Source organism: Glycine soja, chromosome 6 (genome assembly GCF_004193775.1).
Source record: "Glycine soja cultivar W05 chromosome 6, ASM419377v2, whole genome shotgun sequence".
NCBI classification, from domain to species: Eukaryota; Viridiplantae; Streptophyta; class Magnoliopsida; order Fabales; family Fabaceae; genus Glycine; species Glycine soja.
In genome coordinates, this window is record NC_041007.1 from 23,767,913 (window position 1) to 23,793,558 (window position 25,646).

Sequence of the window (25,646 nt, forward strand, 5' to 3'; positions counted from 1 at the left end):
AGGAGAGTAGACCAGATGGAGAGAATGCAAACAATTCGAGACAGAGGAAGACCCAAAAAGACTATAAGAGAGGTTATCAAGAAGGATCTCGAACTTAATGATTTGGATAGAAGTATGGTACTTGATAGAACATTATGGCGGAAGTTGATCCATGTAGCCGACCCCACCTAGTGGGATAAGGCGTTGTTGTTGTTGTTGTATCGAGTTGAGTTTAAAGATTGTTGTTTACGACACTGTCATGAAGATTTTAAAATTACTTTAAAAAATCGCCTCACGTGTATAAGATATTGTAAATATTTCAATGTCCAAATTTTGTGGCTCTCACAAATGTTGAACAAACTGTAATTATCGTAATCGGGTAAAAAATTTCACAAATGTAATTTATAACTATGACAAGCAGATTTGTACAAATCCAAAGAAGAAGAAAAATATCATCTGCTAGCTGTTAGCAGTGTCCATGAACAAAAGCAATTCTTGGTGCCTTAAACGTCAGCCCTGTAGTTCTCCGGTTTATACCACAATGAGAAATCAATTCCCTTGTTTTTTAGTTTCTCTGTTGCAGGTCCAATTCTCTCCAGAAGCTGCGAAGCAGGCATAAAAATTGCACTTATTAGCATTAACTCCAGTCTATAAAATTCACTCACTTCATTATATATATATATATATATAGTCTGAACTTATCAGAAAATAAGTCCAACAGAAAACTAATAATTGTAAACCATATGAAATTTATTATTAGCACATGATGCGGCTAAATTATAGAATTAACATAAGAATGTCAAAATATCAGAAGTACAGTTTTGCTTCTCTTGAAGCATTTTTTCAGTATTGTCAAGCATATTGTCGATTCTGGATAACGAAATGGACGGGACTCATCCAAAAACTCTAATACAGTGGATGATGAAGCAACTACACCGAAGGTAGGGGCTACAAAAAACCTAGTATTCATTCACTCGATACTTCGGACACTTCATCACAACTAAAAATAACCATAGAAACAGATGATGTAGATATGTGAAACTCCGAAACAAAAATTGAAATTTTTAAATTAACATAGTCTTGATCCAAGTGCTGATTGAGACTAGAGAGGGGTTGACCACTGAATATGTTTTTTCTCTTATATGCATTTTGTTTTTGGGAAAAGAATTACTCTTTCTATCACTAAATATAAGACTCTTTTAACTAATTCATGCACTTTAAAAAAAGTTAGTTAATATAGTTAGTAGCATTAAATTTGTTAACAATTTGTTTTATTTAACCAAAACTACCTTAGAATTATTGGGACTCAAGCTCTCTTTTTTCACTTAATTACTTTCCCGCCTAATTAATGTGTACTAGTCTTCTTATCTAATCCTTATAAGAGAGATCATGCATTTATCTTTTTAGTGCATAACATTTATTGTAAAGTAATTAAAGGTATTTGGGTTAAAAAATAATTAATGCAAAAACAACTTGAAAAGATACTTATAAGAAGGGACAAAGAGGGTATCTTTCACTTGAGATGCAATATTTTGGGCAGTATTATGACGAAGCTTTAGCAGCACTAATTGGTGTCCCTTTAAACCAACATTTGACTATGGATAACTTATGTGCAGTTAAAGGCATGCCAGTTCTATGTAGAAGCTTGCAATAGGTATGGATAAGACAATAGAGGAGATTGCATGACTGGGGAGTGAGGAGTTCTTTTAATGTGCTAAATAGCCAAAGAAAATTAAAAGGGTTGTGGAACTAACATAAAATTAAAAATTAGAAGGGTTGTAAACATTTGTCTGTAAATGGCGATGAAACCTGTTAGAGCTCTTAGAGTCAAAGGACACCAGTGTAATCCAAAAGGTGCAATATAAATGTCTCCCAAAAGCAAAATTAGAAAAGACTAACCTTTGCATGGAGCTGACCATTTGAAACCAAAACAGATCTATCAAAAACACAAAACTTTCCTCCATCCATCCGAGAAACTGTGCCACCAGCTTCCTCAACCATCTACGAATGGATGGAACAAAATTGAGTAAAAAATATTCTCATAATTGAATGATTCAGTTAAGAAACTGGAATGATAAATAAAACCGAATTTATTCAAGAGGCTAGCACATTGAAAATTTATAATATGATACGGGGAGATAAAAGAAACAATTCAATTAATCCTAGTGAAGGATGTGAGTGTATACTCTGTAAGTCAACTCTACTAGTTATATTGTTAACCCTTTGTTAGTCAGAACAGCTGTGTACAGCTGTCAGTTAGTTAGAGTCTCTGCTCTAAACATATATCAGATTGTACATAGAGACTCATTGGCCAAATGTAATTTCTCTTTTGATATCAATAATATCAGTTTCTCAACATGGTCTTCAGAGCTTTCTGATCCTTTTTTGTGGCTTCAGCAAACGTTGGTGAGATTCTGTTCAACACTGGCAAGACTTTGGCAAATGGTACTCCAACTCCGGTCACTTATACACCGATGAACCAAGATATTCCTCCTTCGTCAATTTCTACAACAAATTTTTCGCAACAAATCACGGAAAAGCTTGATAAGAATTTTTTGCTGTGGAGACAGCAAATTGAGCCAGCGATTACTGCGCTTGGCCTAAATAGTTTCATAGCTAGTCCTCAAATCCCTCCACGATACCTTTCTGATGCCAATCATGATCTTGATCGCGTTAATCCTCAGTTCTTGATGTGGCAGAAGCAAGACAAATTTCTTCTTGTTTAGCTTCAGTCCACACTTTCAGCTCGATGCTTGCTCGAGTTCTTGGATTGTTGCATTCGTAGCAAGTTTGGGATAAAATCCACTTATTTTCATCATCAGACTCGAACGAAGGCATGACAACTTCGATTGGAACTTCGTCACACATATCTCGACAATCATCCTGTTTTGGAATTTCTGGTCAAGATCAAGACGATTATTGATGATCTCACTTCAGTAGGAGATGCTGCAACCTATCACGAACATATGGATTCAATCCTTGAAGGTCTTCCTAAGGATTTTGATTCGGTTGTTGCTCTCATAGAGAGTAGTCTTCCACATATTTCAATCGAAGAGGCTGAAGGTTTAATTCTTGCGCCAGAACTGCGACTTCAGAAGTATGTCACTCATCTAGTTGAGCAATTCCTTTGTGCCAACAGTGAATCACACTCACAGAAACTCTTGGCAGTCGATGTCAGAAGTTGATTCTAGCTCCAATTCCTTTTCTAATACCAATATGATGTACACAAATCAGTATTCCTCTAATTCTATGGTTTCTGGTTGTCGTAATAATCGAGGTGGAGGAGGCTTCAACCGCTGTGGTGGTCGTAGTGGTGGCCGCAGTAGTCGGAGTTCAGTTTAGTGTCAAGTGTGTTTTAAGTACAATCACGCTGCCCTCACTTGTTACAATAGATACAATCCTTAGTATCAAGCCTCAAACAATGGCAATAATGGTAAGGTAATGGTAATCGCTAACTGGTCTCAAAACCAGAATCAGAATTGGAACATCTCCTTTGGTTCCAATTGGAACTCAGCAGCAAAACAATACGAACTCCTCTCAATGGCAAGGCGAATCTCAGAATTTCTCTTCATCTCCTCATGACAAGGCCAATCTCAGAACTCTGGATCTTGTCCTCCACAAGCTATGGTAGCCAATTCCGATGCTACTTCTTCCACCTCTTGGTTTCCAGATTCTGGAGCTTTGCTTCATGTGACCAACAATTCTCAGAAAATTCAGCAGAATTCACCTTTTGAGAGTCCAGACCAAATCTTTGGTAAAAGACAAGGTCTGAAAATTTCAGCTCCTGGACACTCTAATTTCCTTTCTCCTTATAATCCTAATATTAATCTTGCTCTTATAAATATGATTCATGTTCCTCAAATAACTAAGAATCTCATAAGTGTCAGCAAATTTGTTCATGACAATCATGTTTTCTTTGAGTTTCATGCTAATCGTTGCTTTTCCAAATCTCAGGATTCCAATGAAATCCTTCTTCAAGGTGACATTGGACCTGATGGCTGTATCAGTTTCCTAGCCGGAAATTCTGCTCAGCTGTCTCTTCTTCAGCTGTTGTTGTTTCTCCTTGTATAAACACTGTTTCCACTTCTGATTGTAATAATAAAGTGCCCAATTCTGTGTATACTTGGCACCTTAGGCTAGGACACCCAAAATCCCAACCTTTAAAGCTTGTTCTTAATCACTGTAATCTAAAATTTTCTGTTAAGGATGATATGCCCTTTCCTTCTGCTTGTTGTATGGGCAAGATACGTTTACCTTCTCAATCTTCTCAAACTGTGTATAAATCTCCTTTGGAATTATTATACAGTGGTTTGTGGGGTCCATCTCCTATGATTTCACATTCTGGTTTCCGATATTACATGTCATTTGTTGATACTAATACACATGTTACTTGGTTGTATTTGCTTAAAAATAAATCTGATACCTTAACTGTTTTTAGACAGTTCAAATCAATGGTTGAATTGCAACTTGATAAGCATATTAAAGCACTTCAAACAGATTGGGGGAGGAGAGTTTTGTACTTTTTCCTCTTACCTTAATTAAGTAGACAAACAGATTGGTGTGGTTGAACACAAACACAAACACATAGTTGAACTTGGTTTGTCTTTACTTAGCCATGCTTCCCTTCCTTTAAGTTTTTGGGATCATGCCTTTGTTACTGCAGTTTATCTGATTAATCGCTTACCTTTAGCTCCTCTTAATTTTGACACACATTATCATGCCTTGTTTCACACTTTTCCTGATTATAACTTTCCTGATTATAACTTTCTTAAGGTCTTTGGCAGTGCTTGTTATCCCTTTTTGCATCCCTATCATTCTCACAAACTTGAATTTCGTTCCACTGAATGTGTTCTAGGGTATTCAACTAGTCATAAAGGGTACAAGTGTATGTCCCCATCTGGTCACATTTTTATCTCTAAAGATGTTACTTGAATATCTGAATTGCATATTCTAAATGTCTAAAGAGAATGTCCCCTTGGCTGTTTATTTATAGTAATTAATGTTTAATTACAGTAATAATCTAATCCCTTAATTGTAGGAATAATCATCAAGCTAAATCAATTACATAAAATTGTAACTAGGAAACTAAATCAATAACGTAAATAAGGAAACAATTATATCAGAATGATATCTTAACACATTAGAATCATATCTCAGCACTCCCCCTCCTCAAGCTGGAGCATATAGATCATATACATCCAGCTTGGAACAAATGTAGAATGTCCTCGGCCATCTAAGTGACTTGGTAAAAATATCTGGCAGTGACTTCTCCATAAATTATCTTCTCTTGCATAAAGTGATAGTCAATTTCAATTTTGTTAGTGGAAGGCGTATAATTATTCAAATTGAAGGCACGACTAATGCATCAGGGACAATCATCGGAACCAGTGCACCTAGGACATAAACGTGGCCAGTACATCTGGGACAAAGACAAGGGCTAGTGCATCTAAGACATAGACAAGGGTCAATGCAACTGGGACAAAGACAAGGGCCAAGGCAACTGGACAAAGTCAAGGCCAGGGCATGTGGGACAGAGATAAGGCAGTGGAAGCCATTGTTGAGAGAGACAAGAACCGAATAACACATAACAGTACTTGCGCGTCAGAGATCTTAAGGACAAACAAAGATCAGATTTGGACAGACCAGCAACTGGCAAGTTTGTCAGTGATGTCACCGGCAAAAAAGGATATCACGCACTGACAAAAGGTTTGCATGGGACTGTTTGGCGCATAGAAAAAAAGGCACGTGAGAGGGCGCTAGATATCAGATGTCGTGTCCACCGCCATTGGAGCTTGTAGGCCTAGGATCTTCTTCATCAATGGATTCCTTTGCTTCTTGGAAGATGAATGACAGCGAAATGGAGAAGGAAGAGAAAGAGGAGACGCCACTTCAAGGAGAAGATGAGTCTAGAAAAAGCTCACCACCATAGGAGGCCATGGATAAGAGCTTGGAGGAAGAAGGAGATGAATGAAGGGAGAGAGAGAGAAGAGCACAAAATTTTGTGCTCTAAAAGAGCTCTGAAATCTGAAGTTTAATATTCAAATGATCAAAGTTCAAAAAAATGCACACACATGACCTCTATTTATAGCCTAAGTGTCACACAAAATTGGAGAGAAATTTGAATTTCAATTTAAATTTCACTTGAATTTGAAATTGAATTTGTGAAACCAAAATTTCACTAATTATGATTAGTGAATTTTAGTTATGGTTCAACCCACTAATCTAAGATCAATTCCAAGATTCTCCACTAAGTGTGCTTAGGTGTCACGAGGTACGTAAAGCATGAAGGACATGCACAAAGTGTGACTATATGATGTGGCAATGGGGTGTAGTAAGCAAATGCTCACCCCCCCTCTAAAATTTAATTGGATTGGCCTTCTACCAATTCAATTAAATTTTATTTCCCAACACACACATCAAATATTCACTTAGTGCATGTGAAATTACAAAACTACCCCTAATACAAAAACTAGTCTAGGTGTCCAAAAATACAAGTGCTGAAAAATCCTATATTTCTAGGGTACCCTACCTACATTATGAAACCCTAAATACAAGGATCAAATATAATGACATCCTAGTCTAATATGTACAAAGATAATTGGACCCAACCTAGGCCCATGGGCTCAGAAATCTACCCTGAGATTCATGAGAACCCTAGGGCCTTCTTCAGCAGCCCTAATCCAATTCTCTTGGAGTCTCTTGCTCATGGCTCTAGTGACTGGTCCCTTACTAGGGAGGATTGCATCAGGATGTCGTGTCCACCGCCATGTAAATCAACGGAAGACGAGTCAATGGTCGAAAATGTCGTTGGAGTGGCAATGCTGCTTGCAGCAGAAAATGTCGCCAGAAAGTGAAAACAGATGAAAAAGGATTGCTGGAAAAGGTATGTCGCGTATAAAGGTCCACTACAATGTGGAAATATGTAGGTGGAAGAAGGGAGACAACAGAGGACAAGCAAAGAAGTACACTAGGGATAGTAGGTCCTCGGTGCAGAACGATTTTTCATTATCCCTCAACCAGGCTCTGATACCAACTTGAATATTTGAATTGTATATTCTAAATGCCTAAAGAGAATGTCCCATTGGCTGTTTATTTATAGTAATTATAACAGTGTTATTTACTATGTAATGTCATGTCAATGTAGACCAAACCTTATGCTATTTATAATATTGATTACAAGATCAATCAATTATTGACTAATAGGAAACATAATATTTTAATAATAAATACAATATCAGGAATAATATCAAAACATAATCTTACACTCCCCCTCAAGCTAGAGCATATGTGATATGAACCAAGCTTGTTACAAATGAGGTAAACCCAACAAAAACAAAAATAAAGAAGGTTTCAGTAGTGTGGTTGCACCAAAAAACCTCAACGGCAGCCAACAAAAACCCGTAGTTGCAATGGGTGTTCACCTGTGAATAAAGCATGCCCTGAGGCGGAAGGAGGCGGTTGCAATGTGACACTTGTCGGAGATGAGTCACGCGTCATGCGCGTGAATTTCTCTCGCCAGAAGAGGGCCCTACATGGGGTCGCTGCATCAGTGTGTTGAGTTGGTTGCAACGTGGCATTCTTGAAAGATCGCTGATGTAGACCAACAAGAGGGTTGTGCACTGCCTACCAAACAATCCCAACAGTGGGCACGGGTACAGTTCACCCGCAAAGGAAGTTGCGCACAGACATGTGTATGTGTGAGGGACATTGGTGAACGCCATAGTTGTAGCGGAAGCAGATTCTGAAGGAGGGTCGGTAGAGGCCATAAAACACAGTGAAACAAGCAAACGAGGATGTTGAGAGGGGTGTTTGGTTTCAAACTAAGCCAAACAGGTTAGAACAAAGGCTGGATAGGTTCACCAAAAGTAAGGAATGGCAGCGGAGGGGTCGCCAGAGGATGGGTCTCACCGGAAACGATGCCACGTGTCGATTTGTGAAGAGCGAGTGAGTTACATGCACCGGAGAAAGGAGGCACATGCAGAGGAGTTACATGTTTCGACTCCGGCTCAGAGGCCACCGGTGGATGGCGACTCTTGTTGCAGTAGTTTGTTAGTGAAATGGATAGGCGGCGGTGGCCAAACGATGGATGCAGGTGTTGCGGGTACTGTTCACTCGAAGAACAAAAGAGACGTGCGTAGAGGCACGTGCAACAAGGGCTACCGGAGCGATGACCGCATGGAGATTGCTGATGGTAGGACGACAAGCAAAGAGGTCCACGGTAGGTCCCCAATGGAGCACAGGCTTTTGTTATTCCTCTCTCAAGAAGAACTTGAGCTCTGACACCATATAATAATGTTATTTACTGTGTAATGTTGAGTCAATGTAGACCTCACCTTATGTTATTTATAATATGGAAAAGAGAATCATTATTGATTAATAAGAAATAGAATATTTTAATAATAAATACAATATTAGGAATAATATAAAAACATAATCTCACAATAATCAATGTTTAATTATATTAATAATCTAATCCCTTATTTGTAGGGATAATAATCAAGCTAAATCAATTACCTAAAAATGGTAACTAGGAAACTAAATCAATAACGGAAATAAGGAAACAATCCTATCAGAATGATATCTTAACACATTAGAATCATATCTCAACATGTTCTTTTTAATGAACATAGGTTTCCCTATCCTCAACTGTTTCCTTGCATTCCTTCTTCTCAATCCTCACCAATATCCTCACCTATCTCCCCTTCTTTACCTATTTTTTACTAGTCCAGATCCTCCAAACACCAATTCTGCTTCTTCCACCGAGTCTATTCAACCCTCTGTTCCTAATAAGTCTGTTCATTCCCCAGTTATTGAGTCAGTTTCCTCTCCACTTCATGAGTCTCTCAATTTGAGAATCAGAATTCTCCTTCTCCTTTGGCTCACACTACTTCATCTGAACGTCTTCAAAATTCTGCTTTCTCCTAGTCCTGGTCCAGTCAGACCTGCCAATGTTCATCCAATGGTCACTAGAGCAAAATATGAGATAGTTCAACCAAGAATTAATCCCACTTTGCTTCTAGCACATGCTGAACCTAAATCTGTTAAACAGGATTTACATGATCCTAAGTGGCTTGCTGCTATGAAAGATGAATTTGATGCACTTGAAAGGAACCACACCTGGTCTCTAGTTCCTCTATCTCAACACAGATCTGCAATTGGCTGCAAATGGGTATTCAGAATCAGAGAAAATTCTGATGTAAGTATCAAAAAATAGGTTGGTAGCAAAGGGCTTCAACCAGAAATTTGGGTTTGACTTTCATGAAACTTTTTCCCCAGTAAACCGGTTACAATCAGAATTATTCTTACTCTTGCCATCACCTACAAATGGCCTCTTTTACAACTAGATGTTAACAATGCCTTTTTTGAAAATCCACTTTGCTTCAGTTTGGATTCACTCACAGCAACTGTGATCCTTCTTTCTTCTCTGTTCACCTACAGCACTAAATCAGCTACTGTGTACATTTTGGTGTATACATTATCATCACTGGCAGTTCTCCTTTGGTGCAGCAGTTAGTTGACAAGCTCAATGGCACTTTTGCTCTAAAACAACTTGGTGCATTGGACTATTTTCTAGGAATTGAGGTTCATTCTCTGTCCAATGGGTCTTTATTAATGACTCAATCAAAATATATCAGATATCTTCTGGTCAAAACCAACATGATTGATTCTAAACCCATTTCCTCTCCTATGGCATCCAGCTGCAAATTGTCCAAACATGGTTCTGATCCTATGCAGGATGGTTCTTTTTACAGGTTCATTGTTGGAGCTTTACAATATGTGACAATGACTCATCCTGAGTTAAGCTACTCTGCAAATAAGGTCTGCCAATTCATATCTTCTCCTCTTGAGAGCCACTGGGCTGCTGTAAAAAGAATTCTTAGGTATCTCAAAGGTCATCTTCGTCATGGATTGGTTCTTCATCCTGCTCCTCTATATCCAGCTTTCTTCATTAGAGCATTCTGTGATGCTGATTGGGCTGATGACCCTGATGACAGAAGATCTACTTCTGGTGCTGCAATTTATATTGGTCCAAATTTAGCTTCCTGGTGGTCTAGAAAGCAGACAGTGGTCTCTAGATCAAGTACTGAGGCTGAGTACAGGAGCCTTGCAGCTGCTACAGCTGATGTCTTGTGGATTCAGACTCTTCTTAGTGAACATGCAGTTCCTCATCTTACTCCTATGGTGCTTTGTGATAATTCCAGTACTGTGCAGATGGCCCATAATCCGGTTCTTCATACTAAAGACTATACATATGGAGTTGGATCTCTTCTTTGTAAGAGAAAAGGTTCTTTCCAAGCAGTTGATTGTTCAACATATTCCTGGCTATGATCAGTGGGCTGATTTGCTGACCAAACCTTTGTCCTCTACTAGATTTCTTTTCTAAGTTCCAAACTTAATTTTGCTGAACTCCCTTTGGTTTCTCAGCCCATTAAGTTTGCAGGGGAATGTGAGTGTATACTCTGTAAATTAACTCTACTAGTTAGAGTTAACCCTTAGTTAGTCAGTACAACTGTCAGTTAGTTAGAGTCTCTGCTCTATATATATCATATTGTACACAGAGAATCATTGGCCAATTGTAATTTCTCTTTTGATATCAACAATATCAGTTTCTCAACAAATGAAATAATTGCCAATTAGTTATCTAAATAAATCCCCTGATTTAAGGAATTGTGAGTTGACTATCCTAATAATTATATTTTCAGCAAATTTTCTTCTAATAATTATATTTACAGCAAATACTTACATATTTACAGCTCAACAGATTCAATAAATGCTGAAAACTCATAACATTCCCCTGACATCATCTAATAACTAGAGATTTTAGGAGAGTTGGTCACTGATTATTAAAAAGAAAATATAATCTTTATGGCTAAGTAATTAAGTGTTTGATCTTTGCTTCCTCAATTACTCATAAGTTAAATTTCAATAAAAGGTCAAAATGGTTTGCATGTTGTCTACCCTTGCTCTTATTTGTCTTTAAACAATAAAAAGTTAATAATTGATGTTTCACGAAAGTAACCATGCACACAAGCTTATATACACATGTTGCGCACGCTCTTACTGAAGTTTGGATAAAATATATTCTTTATCCAGCATTTGATTGCTTGTCATAATCATTAGACAAATAATCTCTTCAGGAAAAATTACTTTAGTCTCAAAGATTCAAGGCTTACTAGTCAGAATCATTATCAATGATATAAAACTCAAAGCATACCAAAACACCAGCAGCCATATCCCATGGCTTTAGACGATATTCCCAATAAGCTTCTACAATTCCCAATGCAACATGACACATGTCCACGGCAGCTGCGCCAAGTCGTCTTACACCCTAAACATCAAAGTCAAGAATATGAAGTGGAAGGCAGAGAAATGAGGTGCAATTTAATAGATTTCAGACAAATACCCTGCTGACATCCGTAAATTCTTTGAATAAGTCTATGTTCGTAGCCCATGCATCATCATGATCATACCCAAAGCCTGTCACTAGAAGAGATCGTTCCACCTAAAACAAAGGAAGATTACTTATTAAAACATACATACAACAATCATGAAGCACTAGATAAATAGTATTTCAGAATTCAGATTGTTTCATAAAAGGCTGCAACAATCATAAACCCATGATTGCTGTTCACTTTCAGTATTCAATGTTGGATCAAAGCTTGAAGCCCTTAGTTTTGCTTTGATAATTTTGCAATGCCAAACATGTTTAATGGATGTGGCATTTGTATTGAATGTTTTAGACTAGGCATGTGTGTGATATAAGTTTTTTTCATGCTTAGTAGTGATCAAATGTGAAGTGAATGAAGTATCCTTTGTCTCTAAGTTTCCTAAGTAAAAGCAATAGGACTTACCTCTACTTGAAATTTGGCTGCAACCATCGAATTAATCGATTTCCTAGCTTGGTAATCGAGTACCAAAGTCAGTTTCAGAAGAAGAAAGGATCTACCGCTTAGGATAATCAATTGCCTTCCTAGATAATCAATTACCCTGCTTCTAAAAACAATGGGAAGCTCTTTGTGTGATTCATCGATTACTACAAGTGATAATTGATTATCCCAGAAAGCACAGAAACATTAGAAGTATTCAGACTGAAACGAATTAATCAATTACCCTTTCTAATAATTGATTATCCAGTTTCTGGAAATGCAAAACAAAAGAAATTTTGACGAATTAATCGATTGTCTGATTTCATAATCGATTAGATCTGTTTTAACTGTCAAAATTTATAAATACCCTGTGTTCTCTTTATTAGAGACTCTTGATTCGTTTTGTCTTTGAGAATAATATTTCAAGAGAATCTTCTTAAAGGATTGCACTACATTTAGTCTAAAGATTGAAGTTAATCAAAGAATCATTCATTTATCCATCATGATTTGATCATCTTATGAGAAGAGCTTGAAGATATTAAAGATCTACACTTTCAGGTGTATTCAATCCTTTTCTTAAATTCTTGGTTAGGGTTACCAAGAGGTTTAGAAAATTGATAGGGTTTCAATTCTGGGTCTCTCTCTCTTGTAGGTTTGAAGGGAAAGATTAGAGTTTCTTTTAGGGAATTGTGTATGCATAGTGTTTGTAGTTGATTCTCTAATAGTAAAAGTTCTAAGAGGTCTTAGAACAACTGGATGCAAGTCCTGTATGTACTAAACCAGTATAAACTCTAGTGTGATTCTCTTTCTCTCAAATCCTTAGTCTTGTGATTCATCTTGGCATTGGAATTGATTTTAAAGGGCCATAAAAACTTTATTTTTCACATGATCTACTTATCAAAAGTTTGCTTGATTGTGCTGATATTTTTTATACAATCTTTTGAGAAAACTTTGATTAATCAAAAGGGGTCATTTTAATTGGATTAAAGAACGAATTGGTAAAGATTTTGAAAGAATCCATTGAACCCCCTTTCTAGATTCCCGGCTAACTCAACATTCAAGGTATCAGTTTGTCATTAATCACCTGATTAGTTGCACTCACTTGGATCCTTTGGCCATTGCAGAATGCCCCACCACCTACAAGAGAACTAAATTAACATACAAATTGAAAATTATTGATAAATTTAGCATAAAAATAAACTATTATACTTAATTTTTATTTTCTTTAAGAGATTGATGGAAGTCAAGAAAATTTCTTTCACCTGCAGTTGCAGAGAAAAGGCGGGTATTCCAACACATTGAACCTCCAACAAACTCAACCTGAAAAAAAAAAATTCATGTTGGCATATCCTCTCTTGCAACAATTATACATATGCATAAAAATCAATATAAATAAATAAAATAACCCCTAAATCACAATATTAAACAAACCTAAATTGAAAATTCATAATCGTATTGTCATAACATAAGATCCAAATAGTCAAATACATAATAAACAACAAAACTTATTAGAAAGTTCATATGTCATGATGAGAGAAGCAATTAAGCCTGATTAAAAATTCATAAGAAATTCTAATAACATATTAACAAGTCATAAGACATTACATACAAGCTAATTAAAATATTCTATTCAGTGGTTCAACCTCTGTGAGAGAAGCATCTATGACTCAAAAGGAATTCTATAGACTGTGAGGAAAGCCAAAGAAAAGAAAAGAAAGATAATACAGAGAATGAGATGAGAGTGACTGAGTAAGAGAGACCCACAAAGAAAGATGTTAGGTAAAGGAGGTGCAATTGACAGTGCCAAAACTAACCACAACCCGCAGTAGCAATAGTGGCACAAGGTAAAGCTTCAACAGTTGTGAAAGAGGTCCAATGGCACACAATTCAAAAAACAATTGATGGAGATTAGGTTAGAGAAGTCACATAGTCACATATGGAAAGGAAATTGTTTGAAGGAGAAAAAGGGGTTTTGCCCAAACTGGATCATATGACCCCAACCTTGTGATTTTGTCCGTCTTCTGCCTCACCAGGATAAATGATCCCATGATTAAACATGGACAAAAGCAATCCCACTGTGATCCTACTCTCCAGCGATTCAACTCAAGATTCAGATTGTCAAGGGGTGCTTGATGTTAAAATCAAATGATTTTATAAGACAGATCATGATTTTGACAACCATGACTTGAATAAGCTTGTACTTGGCTCATCTCCTATCAGAGCCCTTGCTAGAACAAACAGTAAGGTATCAATATAAACTTGTTCCCCAAGTACCAAGTTTGAGTGTTATAGATATGATTTGATCACAATAAATAGGAAAATATCTCAGCTGATAATTAGGGATTATACTCATTATTAGTCATTATGTTTCCTTATATTGTACTCTTGATTCATTATAAATCAGAATAACATGTGTGACACAACTACACAATTGCAGTAAGTAGCATTGTTATATGGTATCTAAAGCTTAGGTTATTCTTGACAGAGGAATAACGAAAATTGTGCTCTACTGTCCCCAATGGACCTCTATGCTAACTATCCCTCTTTTCGGCGATTTTTCCCATTTTCGCCGCAATGTTCCCCTTTGACGCGAACACTAACACGCATGCTGCGAGCATGCGCGCTTACACCGCCACTGTGCTGCCATCTCGCTGGTGTGACCCTCTGATCAGAAGTGTCTCTCTCCAACAAACCCAACGCCACCGCATGTGCCACCACGCTCCCCAGACTCCGACATGTCACCCTCACGCACGATCCCCTTTCTGGCACATGACGTTTTCACACAACCCACTTTCCAGCGACCTCTTGGTTTGGCTGTTGTTTGGCTCTGTTTGTGGTTGTTTGGCTGACCCACAGTCTAGCGGCCCAACATCGTGCTTCGTCACTTTTCAGCGACCTATTTAAGCTTTTTCGGCAACCTTACAAAGACCATCACACTGTCCACGTGCGCCGCCAACTCAAAACACCGTCGCACGCACCCGATGGATGGCCGTAGCACATGAAGTTCACGCACACAATGCGTGGCGCATCTCCAGCAAGCGTCAATTTGGTCTCTATCATCACTGCAAGTCTTCATTGGCTTTTGCCGAGCCAAGTTTATCTGGCACAACCACACAACTCAAACCACCTTTAGTTTCCACCGGGTTGACCACATTTATAACAAGCTTGGTTCATATCACACATATGCTCCAGCTTGAGGGGGAGTGTTAAAGATATTGTTGAAAATCATAATTAATATTTTGATTCTATTAATAATTGTAATTTATAGGGACATTATCTTTGATTTAGAGAAAACAAAATATCCTCTATTTATGTACCATTAATGTAATTATCCTATATAAACATGCATCCGTTGTGTACTCTAACACACAGTTTTCACTCTATCATCCCTCTTTATTTTCTCTCATTTTACATGGTATCTAGAGTCAGGTTGAGGGAATAACAAAAAAACATCTCTCACAAAGGGGCCCACTGCCCCCGGTGAGCCCTTTTTGCTCGCTACCCTTCTTCTAATAACCCCATCTCCTTATCTGGCGACCTTTGCAATCAGTGACCCAAACACTTGCATCGTCGTCCACCGATCTACACAACGATAGTGACCACGACCTCATCGGAGGTTTGATGTGGCCTCACAGTCGTCCTCTTTCGCATGCCTAACTTAGCCAAGCAACGCCTTCAACCAGCGTGCGGCAGCGCATCCAGCACGATGGTCACCCTCCAAATGCGACCCACCCCCTACAGTTTCGCGCCAATTGGAGCACTTTTAACAAAGCCCATCTTCTGCCCCTGGAGTTTCAACTCCATCAGACGTGTTTTGGGCAAAAACCCCTTTTGCACCATGTTAGGATCCTGTTTCTATTTCTCTCTGCAATGGCTTCCATTGTTTCATCTTTGTCCTACATGCATTGGCCTTTGTCTTTCTCCCAGATGCATTGTCTTTGTCCCAGAAGCAATGGACTTAGTTGTTCAAGTTTTAAATAACTTTGGGCCTCCACTATTGTTGGTTTGAAATTTCCAAATTTTGGTTTTAAGAAAGTTGGAACTTGCTTTGAATTTTCTTAGGCTGATGTGTAGGATACTCCAGCTCTCTTTTTCAAGCAATATTCCCCGATTTCACCAAGATCCCTGAGTTGTCTTCAAAAATATTGTTTGAAGCTTCCAAATGTTGTTTTTTAAGTCAGAATTTGCTTTTCTTAGGCTGATGGATATTCTAGGCCTCTCTTTCTAGCAATATTTCCCGACTTCACCAACACCCATGAGTTGTCTTTCAAACTATTGTCATTTTTAGTGGAGCTCAAGTTTTATGTTTTTGTTTGGGAATAATTTTTCTTGTAACAAGTCGGGAGCTTAATAAGCTTCAGCTTGAGGGTAGTGTTGAAAATCAGAATTAATATTCTGATTCTATTAATAATTGTAATTTATAGGGACATTATATTTGATTTAGAGGAAACAAAATATCCTCTATTTATGTACCACTAATGTAATTATCCTATATAAACAAGCATTTGTTGTGTACTCTGATACACGGTTTTCACTCTAGTATCCCTCTTTATTTTCTCTCATTTTACAGATATGATTTGATCACGATAAATAGGGAAATTTCTCAGCTGATAATTAAGGATTATACACATTATTAGTGGTTATGATTCCTTATATTGTACTCTTGATTCATTATAAATCAGAATAACATGTGCAACACAACTACATAATTACAGTAAATAACATTGTTATATTGAGTAATATTCTGAGTGCTGACCACAACTACATAAGTGCTCCAGTGAACCATAAGCATGTCTCTAGCAAGTTCAACCGATATGACACCAGCACCGCAATCCATGCCTCCTAGGTTGGAATTCTTATTATTACTCCCTAGCTGGTACTTGTTGCCAGTGCTGGAGAATGTCATTCTTTGTTTTGTTTTTTAGAGTATTGTTAGTGATGCATTTTCTTTTTCTGTTTCGATGATGAGAAAGTTGCTGGCAAAGGAAGAGCAGAGAAAGGCTGCTAATGTGAGTACAAAGAAAAAGATAATAAGATTCTGTGTTTTTTAGAAGTGGTTTTTGCTTCTAAAATTAATTTAGAAAAAATTGATTTTAAATTCATATTGTCCAAGGGGAATCAAGAAAAGAGAGCAGAGTGAGAAGGGTTATCTTCTCCCTTCATATTGTACAAGGAGAAAGGCTGCTAATGTTGAGTACAAAGGGAAAGATAATAAGATTCTGTGTTTTTTAGAAGTGGTTATTGCTTCTAAAATAAATTTTGAAAAAATCGATTTTAAATTCATATTGATCAAGGGGAATCAAGAAAAGAGAGCAGAGTGACAAGGGTTATTTTCTCCCTTCATAGTGGGACGGGGTAGGATAGAGTGAGTTTACTCATTTTATCCATTTCAAATTTGCAACAACTTTTTGAAAACTGAAACTCAACTGAAAAGCATCTCAAATGGAACCTTAGTTTTTCATGAAAGAAATAGATTTGGAAGCAGTGTGCAATGCTTCTTCATATCACAAATTAGATCATAGATCTTATCCTGCAAAACTTCAACTCTTGAAACTGTTTTTATCATACACGTTCACAAATAGAAGCCATAGTTCGACATCTGCCATGCCATGCCAATATTATCACTGGTAGGTTTTGCCAATGCACAAGAAGCAGTTGAGGGTGTGGTGCTGTGTGGAGTCAATAATTGTGATTGAATACATAACGGCAGCTAAGAGCAATGAAAACATAATATAGAGACCATTATAATGAAGCAGCTCTTGTTTGTTTTCCCTATGTTCACCATAAATATATATGCCTATGCACACAACATTAAAAATAAGTAAATGTATGGTTAAATTACCACTGCAGCAGCTGCAGGATTCCCTCGATATAGAACTCCAACAGAAACAGCAAAGCTGGGATAACCATGAGCAAAGTTTGTTGTTCCATCTGCAAAAATATAGAGAAAAAGAAATATATGAGGAACATGCACTCTGAGAAAATCATACAAAGAGAAAAAAAATATTTAAGGCTTAAACATATTTTTTTGTCCTAAAAAATAACACTTCACAAAAAAAATATTAATTTTTAGTCCCTAAAATTTACAAAAGTCATGCATTTTTAAACCTCAGCAAGGGACTAAAACCACATCGATTTTGTTAAAGATAGGAACCAAAAACAAATAAAATTTTTATAAGGACTATACCAAAAACATCATATTTTTAGGGATCAAAAACATATTTAAGCCTATATTTAAACACACATCCTTGGTGGACTCTATGCCATGATTTATGATTTCCAAATGCAACACAACCCAAATAAAAGATATGGCTTTGATTAGGATTAGGACTTTAATTACCAAAAGTGTTGAGATTCAGAAATATTTAATGTATAGATTTATTAGGATCTGATTTATAGGAAACATATATGATTTAGAGGAAATTAAATATCCTCTCTTTATCCGTATTTATTGTAATGACCACTATATAATAGAACATCCGTTGTGTACTCTGATACACAGTTTTCACACAAATATCCCACAGTTTTATCCTATTTTACAGGAAGGAATTTCTCTTGATCAAGAAAATAAGGAACTAAGAATGGATCTTTTATTTTATTTAATTAAAGAGAATATATTAATAGGAAAAAACGAGAAGGAGCATCACAAGAATCAAATGGCACATTTAAATAAGACACATACTTCAAACGAAAGGTGAAACATAGTTTAAAGAAGTTAAAACCATGCATTTCTTTAAATGAAGCTACAAAATTTGAACAAAGTCCACCCTAAAATTGAAGAAACAGATCTGAATGCCTGGTTCTAGTTTCTGAGAACTAATTAAACTTGAGTGCTGTAAATTACAGTCATTCCTTAAATTATGGTTTAGAAGGAAGTGTCAAATGAAATCCCAGACCTAGAGGATCAATGCACCAGAGATAATCAGATGCTGCATCTCCTATAACTCCTCCTTCTTCCCCAAGAATAAGATGATCTTCAAAATTCTTTTTCACCACTTCTAATATGGCAGCTTCACTCATTTTATCTGTCCTATAATTTATTCACAAAAGTAAGTGAAAATAAGGTTATACAGAGAAACAAACAAAACACACAAACAAGTTGTTAAGAGTTATTGTCTATTATCGATTATTTTTGTTTTCATTCTGTACAGATTTTTTATTTTCTTCTTTTATTAGGACAGATTTGCCGCCTGTAATATAGCTCTATTCTGGGCAAGTAGTCATGAATATAAGTTTAGATAAAGTAATTTCCCCTTGTGCAGTTTTATTAAGAAAAAATATTTCGGTAATGTATTACAATGAGATGGTAGGTTCTTAAAACCTAGAGCACTAGCCTTTATTTATAGTAATCATAATTCTAACTAATTTGGAGGACAAATCATGCTATAAGGAAATATTCTAACCAATCTTAAAGAGATAATGGGAAAAATGGAAACTAGTCCTAAAGAATAATCTAAGATATGATTAGATATTTTTATATATTCTAATAGTTACCAGACATAGGATAGGACTTCCGAGATTAATATTTAATACATATCAAGGGCATAATATCTAGGAGCATATATAACAGAGTTTGAACACAAAAATACTGGGCAACTCAAAGATTGCCCAAATTATTTGTATTCCAACCATATGAATACAAGAAGGAAAATAATAGAGAGGGCACATTATTTGCGTTGATAAATTGATTTGAACATCAAATAAGATAAACATCGATTAGAGTTTCAATGAGACCTTACTCAGTCACTAAGTCAGTTAATCCTTTATATGTAATATTCCGAGGCTTATTAACAGCTTCCATCACAACCTGTAAATAACGGAGGTGTAATATCCATATGAAGAATTGAAGATAGTGGCATGCCAAAATCTTATTTAGCTATAAAACAAAATTTAAAAACTCTATAATTAGCAAAATACAGTGAAAGTTATAACTGAAACTTCAACATTGCAGGAGCATGATTAGAGCTACCTGATGACTTAGTATTACCTCTAGAAAACTAACTTAAATACCTCAATGTGTACTTTTCCATGAGTCTCTACCAAAGTTGTTAATGGCGAATGGTGGTTCATGGCAGAAAGCCAAAAATCCGCCATAAAAATATGGCGGATGACGTAACGGAAAATGGCGGGCGTCATGGCGGATAAAAAGATAAATATATATACATATAAATACAAATAAAAAATTAAAAAAACAACGGATTGCATTCAAATAAACTAAAAAAGTTTCATGAGTTCATACAATAACCAAGTACCAACACCAAATAAACTCATTCAAGAGTTCAAAACGTGGTGTCAAACAGAAAAAAAAATAAAAACGGGTGTCAAATAAAAAAAGGGTGTCAAATAGAAAAAGGAAAAAGAAAAGCTCCAGACATCAAAAACGGGTGTCAAACAGAAAAAAGAAACAACAAAAAAAAACGCACCAGAACACTGTCGACGTCGCTCGGTCATCTGCGTCCTCTCTCTCGCGTGCGTCTTGCTCGGGTCTCTCGCGTGCGTCGTGCTGCTGGCCGGCTGCCGTCGTCGCACTCGAGAACGTCGTGTGCGGGTGTCGTGTGCATCGTCGTCGCCGCCGTTCATGCCCTGGAGACTGCTGCTGGTCGCACCGCTGAAGACTGTTGTGCTGTTCTGTTTGTGGCTTCGTTCTCGCGCTCCGAGTTTCCTTTTGCAGGAGAAACTCAGGTAGGGTTGGGTCAGGTCAGCCCAACCCCTATTGCGCACGTTTTAAAAAAAAAAACCCGCTATTCCGCCATTAACGCAATTCCGCCATGACCGCCATGGCTATGGTGGCCGCCATACGCAACGCGCAACGCCACCGCTATTTGGTGACGTTTTTTCGAAATTCCACGACGCCATTCTGCCATGGCTGCTTTTTAATAACACTGGTCTCTACTAGTGTATCTGCTAGATACACTATCTACACAATTCCAGATATAGTACCTATTCTATTTAAGAGTAACTAAACATGAGCAGTGTCCTAAAAGCAAAGATATGAAAGAAATGCACATTAACCAATCATTTGACTTTGATTACAAAAGAAACTTGCTACTTATGAAACACAAAAATATATAATAAATACGGATCATAAAGCAATTATCTTATTAAAATTTTAATACGGAGTAGGTAAATAAACTAATTACATAAAGAGATAATAATCAAGTATTAATGATAAGCTAATCAAGTGGTAAGAACTTACCTTCAGAGGAGTCAAGTAACATGCCCACATCAATATTTTACCAGTAAATTTTATCTTTAAAACAAGTTTACTAATTATTTAAAGTTAGCAGACCAAGTTCATAACAATGAAAATGCATCTCAAATCATTCAGCATTTTCTACTCTTGGCGTGCTTACTTCCTCATGCTGTGTACAAATATGTCACAGTCCTGTCTCCATATATGTAAAGATTTATGGAAACATGCCAAATATGTTGTGAAATTCTTCATGTAAGATAATCTATCATATAAAAGGCTGGCACATTCCAATTAGTCATAGTCCAATGTCTATGGCTATTCAATGATAAGGTGTCCCTTACAAATATATGAAAGATAATGACAATCCAAACTACATAGCTGTCAAAAGCCAAAAGTTTAAGGTTTAAACATGAAGAACTTGTACAGCAGCCACATCAGGGACTGTTACATGTTTTAAACAACTTTTACATCATTTTCGTGTACCAATATTTACATTGAAGTAGTTAGTTGGGTATGTTAATATACATTCTACCTAGAGGTAAAAATGTTTCAAAAACTCTACCTACCGGGTACAAGTCTCTCAAAACACAATCCCTAATCAAAAAATGATTACATACAGAACTTAGCATTTATGAAACTGGACCCTTATATCCTCAATAACCCTAACTTATCTGCCTTCTTTTTTCTTAGCCAAATGCAGTGATTTTTTTTCTTATAAATCTGAATTCATTATGGAAGAGAGTTATCTAGAAGCAGGAGACCAAGCAATGTTATCAATGACGGATGGCAGAACACAACGGAAGGCCGAAATTCCTCCATATAAGCACGCCATTACAGCCTATGGCAGCACCATAGCGGACCTCCCTTCACAAATTGCCTATGGCAGTTGGCAAAAAAACCGCCATAGCACCTCTTGTGTTTGAGTATAAATCATGTGGTGAGTTTCCATATCAGAACAGTAGAAAAAATATGTAGAAAGGAACCATGAGTTTGCCTCAGAAGAGTTCATGGGTGTAGCTGATAAAACTCCAATTTTCAACCAATCAAAAACATTTAGGCTTCTTCATTTATTACAAGAAAAGAAACCTTTCCTCCATCAAAATTTAGATTCATACATCAAATCTCTTGAAAAATAATCATGACAAATCACAAACCAAGGCAAGCAAGAATCTATACCTTTCAGTTTAAAATCCAAATTTTCTTTAGTTCAGATCAGTATAGTAATAGCATGACTGAATATAAGGTCAAAATCAAAAGTTCTTCAAACTCAAATCAGAGTAAATCTGGCAGGAAACTTGTAGCATTACTACCATACGAAACCAAGCAACATAAACAAGGAGTTTTTATCTGTAAAAGAAAAGAAACAGTATTAGATTTCCCACCCAAATTGAAAGTTTAGTGACCCTCAGTTCCCTTCCTTACATGAGCACCTCTCGCTCTTTTTCCCTCTCCATTCCTCAATTTATGTCTGAGTGCATATGTGTGTTGTCAGCAATGGTTGCTGTGGAGTGTAAAAATAGTGGCATGAGTTACTTATGACCAAGTTAATTAATGTCAGAATCCCAACGTACAGAATGCATGTGATTATGCTAACACATGTCAGACTGTCAGTGCACGAGAAAATGAAAAAAAAAAATGGACGGCAGGCCTGAGAATGTACTTTTGGGCTGGAGGCGGTGACAGGTGAGTTGTCAATGGTTGGACTTGTTTGGTGGGTTCTTCCACTGATTTATGGGCACTGGGAATAGATGGTTTTTCCAAAAAGGTAATAGTTGTTTGCATGGGAATAGAACAACAAAACCACTGGCAAAGCACAGTGATGTAAAGGATAACTGAACCACTGATGTTATATAGAATTAGAAGAGATTTTGTTTGTGTGACTGATCAGTCTATACAAGTACATATACTTATGTATTATGTACAGTATTGATTATAAGAGGAATCATCTCCTAAATTAGAGATAAATAGCACTAATATATGAGTCACCTATACAACTCATTATGTATGTGCTGAATTTTAATGCTTAACTTGAACAGTTTGAAAAGCATTAAGACAAAGTCATGTTTCAAAATACCATGAAAATTTAAAACAGTGCCTCAGTTAGAGATCAAATGCCACTTAAACACAACAACAAACCAGCCTAAAGCACCCAAATTCTGACAATTGATCTAGCAGTCTGTGAATAGCCATGCTCTGTCCATTTCTTATACTCAGTGATTATTGTCCAACTTAATGAAGTTGGCTGCAGATCGACATATCTATTGTGCATTAGTTTGTATTCCCACATCAAGTACTTAGTGAAACCTAGCCCATATGTATTATAAAATACCTTACTTTGGTCATGATATATTTCCTACTACCATGATAACAAAGTACTTTGAAAGCTAAAACTATCTAAGTAAGACAGTATAGTTTTAACCAATCATCCTTTTGACCATAACAAAGAAAGTTTAGAGGTATCTCTCCATCTGTGCCTTTACCAAAGTGCCCTAATCTTGTCCTAGCTTTTATGGCATATGTGTGTGTATTAAAATTATTACAATATAAAACTTAGTGAGAAAAGGCTTTTTCTGTTCAGCTATCATAACATTGTGGTAGTCCTAAATTCCTAAGACCTAATTGTAATTCATAAATTTGTAATAAAGGAGATATAAGGTTGGTTGGATGATTAAGGGAGAAAGGAAGAGGGGAAAGGCTATGGGTTTGATTCCCTCTGCTAACAAAACTAACATTCTAACGAACTAACATTTTTCGATAAAAAATAATATGTCAAACAAATGCATTAACCTTTTCTACGTCCCTGTCACCTTCTACCTTTCCTCTCAACTCACATTTTCACTTTCGTAGTCCACAAACACTGCCTTCTTTTTATCTGCTATGCTAATAAGTAAAGGTGATTGTGTGATGTGCCTAAAGCCTTCAACTTAATGCAAAGCTTCCACACTCAACAATCTCAAAAACAAGATGGACTGCCCAGTACCAAATTCTTACAAGTTAGAAACAACACAATGACAACACAGCGGCAACTTGCAATCATTCAGAGCCAAAATAAGCACATATGCAAATCAAAACAAGAGAGTCTCATTGATGTTTCACAGAAATATAATAACACTTTGAACTTAGAGTCTACTTCAAACTTAGAATCTGCTTAGAATCTGGAAAGGAAAATTAGGCTTAAATATGTTTTTAGTCCCTCAAATTTAGGGGTCTGACTTTTTTAGTCCCTTAAATTAAAATTTGCATTTTTCTTAGTCCCTCACATTCACGAAATGTTTTTTTTAGTCCTTACTGTAATAAAAAAACCCGCCACAAATTGTATTGTGCATCAAAACCGCCAAAAATTAGTCAGAGATGACTGAAAAAATATTTTGGAAATTCTGAGAGACTTAAAAAGACATCTTAATTTGAGGACTTAAAAACACATCTTGAGGGACTAAAAGCATATTTAAACTAAAAATTAACACTTAAAGTGGATTTGGTGGAGCGAAAAAGAAATAGAGAATAAATATGTGAATCGAATGGCGAAGGTGTGAAACCCACACAATTTTAAGAAAAAAATTATTCCTTTCCATCGTATTTCTTCTCTCCCAAACTCACCAACTTTTTCTTTCCTCCTCAATCCTCATAGGGAGACGAGAGAAAACCCTTAGTAGCAACAAAAACAACAGAAATGTATAACCAAACCGCAGAATAGAAAATATCACCCAAATTAGCAATCCAATGCAAAAGAGGAAAACGGTAAAAAATAAATAAATAAATAAAAACCTGAGCACCAGTCTGTGCAGCAGTTTTAACCACTTCAATGAGGTGAGTGGATGGAATGGGTCCCGTTGACAGCGAACCCACCGTTGGAAACTTATCAGAAAGCAAAGAGTTTGTAATAAGGGGCTGCGTCCTCGATTTGGAGAGACTTGGATGCCACCCATTTCGATGAAATTTCGTAGGGTAAGTGTGAGAAAAACTAAGTGGAGGGAATAATAACCGAGACCGAGGGGAAAGGGTTGCAGCAGCAGAGAAGACAATTGACATGTTTTGAGATTCACTCTAGTTTTTTCTTTGGAGGAAGGAGGAACCAACCAATGTGTCGAAACTCCTCCACTAATTTCAGCAAAGCAATGGATAGTTGTTGGATACCCAAAGGGGAGAAAAACAATAAAAATAAAAAATAAAAAATAAAAAACAAATCTTTTAATTTTGGATATATTTGTTCCCAAGATTGAGCAAACTCATATACCACCAAGCAAGTCGATAAGTGAGGCTGTTTCAATTTAATAAGAAATTTCGAGACATGAGTTTGAGTCCTTTGATCTAGATTTAAAAAAATGAGTAAACATTAGTCAATTTAGACTCAGAAAAAAATATATATAAGTGCTTTTGGAAGTTGTTACAAGATTTAAATTTAAAATTTAAAGCATATTTATAATATGTTAAAGTGGAGTTAAATTAGTTTTGAAGTTTAATATTGAAATATTAAATTTTTAATAAATTTGTAGACTAAATTTGTCATCATTTAATGGATCTTTATTAACAATGGATACTAAAATTAAACATAAAAAATGTGAAGTATTAAAATAAAATAAAAATGATAATTTACGTAATAAAATCAA

General features: G+C 36.4%; 1 protein-coding gene across 3 annotated transcripts; it reads right to left on the reverse strand.

Annotated features, from left to right (window-relative positions):
- Positions 1 to 253: 253 nt before the first annotated feature.
- On the reverse strand, positions 254 to 25,180 carry LOC114416723 (phosphatase IMPL1, chloroplastic). 3 transcript variants are annotated; one of them, XM_028381702.1, is made up of 10 exons: positions 24,805 to 25,176; positions 19,586 to 19,653; positions 18,743 to 18,876; positions 17,689 to 17,777; positions 13,109 to 13,166; positions 12,931 to 12,983; positions 11,384 to 11,482; positions 11,195 to 11,308; positions 1,879 to 1,980; positions 254 to 581 (listed from the first exon to the last, which is right to left on the reverse strand). In XM_028381702.1, exons 1-10 carry the CDS (start codon positions 25,066 to 25,068, stop codon positions 483 to 485), a joined length of 1,080 nt encoding a protein of 359 aa, XP_028237503.1. In that variant the 5' UTR covers positions 25,069 to 25,176; the 3' UTR covers positions 254 to 482. The 3 variants fall into 3 exon arrangements, with proteins under 3 accessions (XP_028237503.1, XP_028237505.1, XP_028237504.1); XM_028381704.1 differs by lacking the exon at positions 24,805 to 25,176 and adding an exon at positions 20,270 to 24,743; XM_028381703.1 differs by lacking the exon at positions 1,879 to 1,980 and having other exon boundaries at positions 24,805 to 25,180.
- Between the last annotated feature and the right edge of the window lie 466 nt (positions 25,181 to 25,646).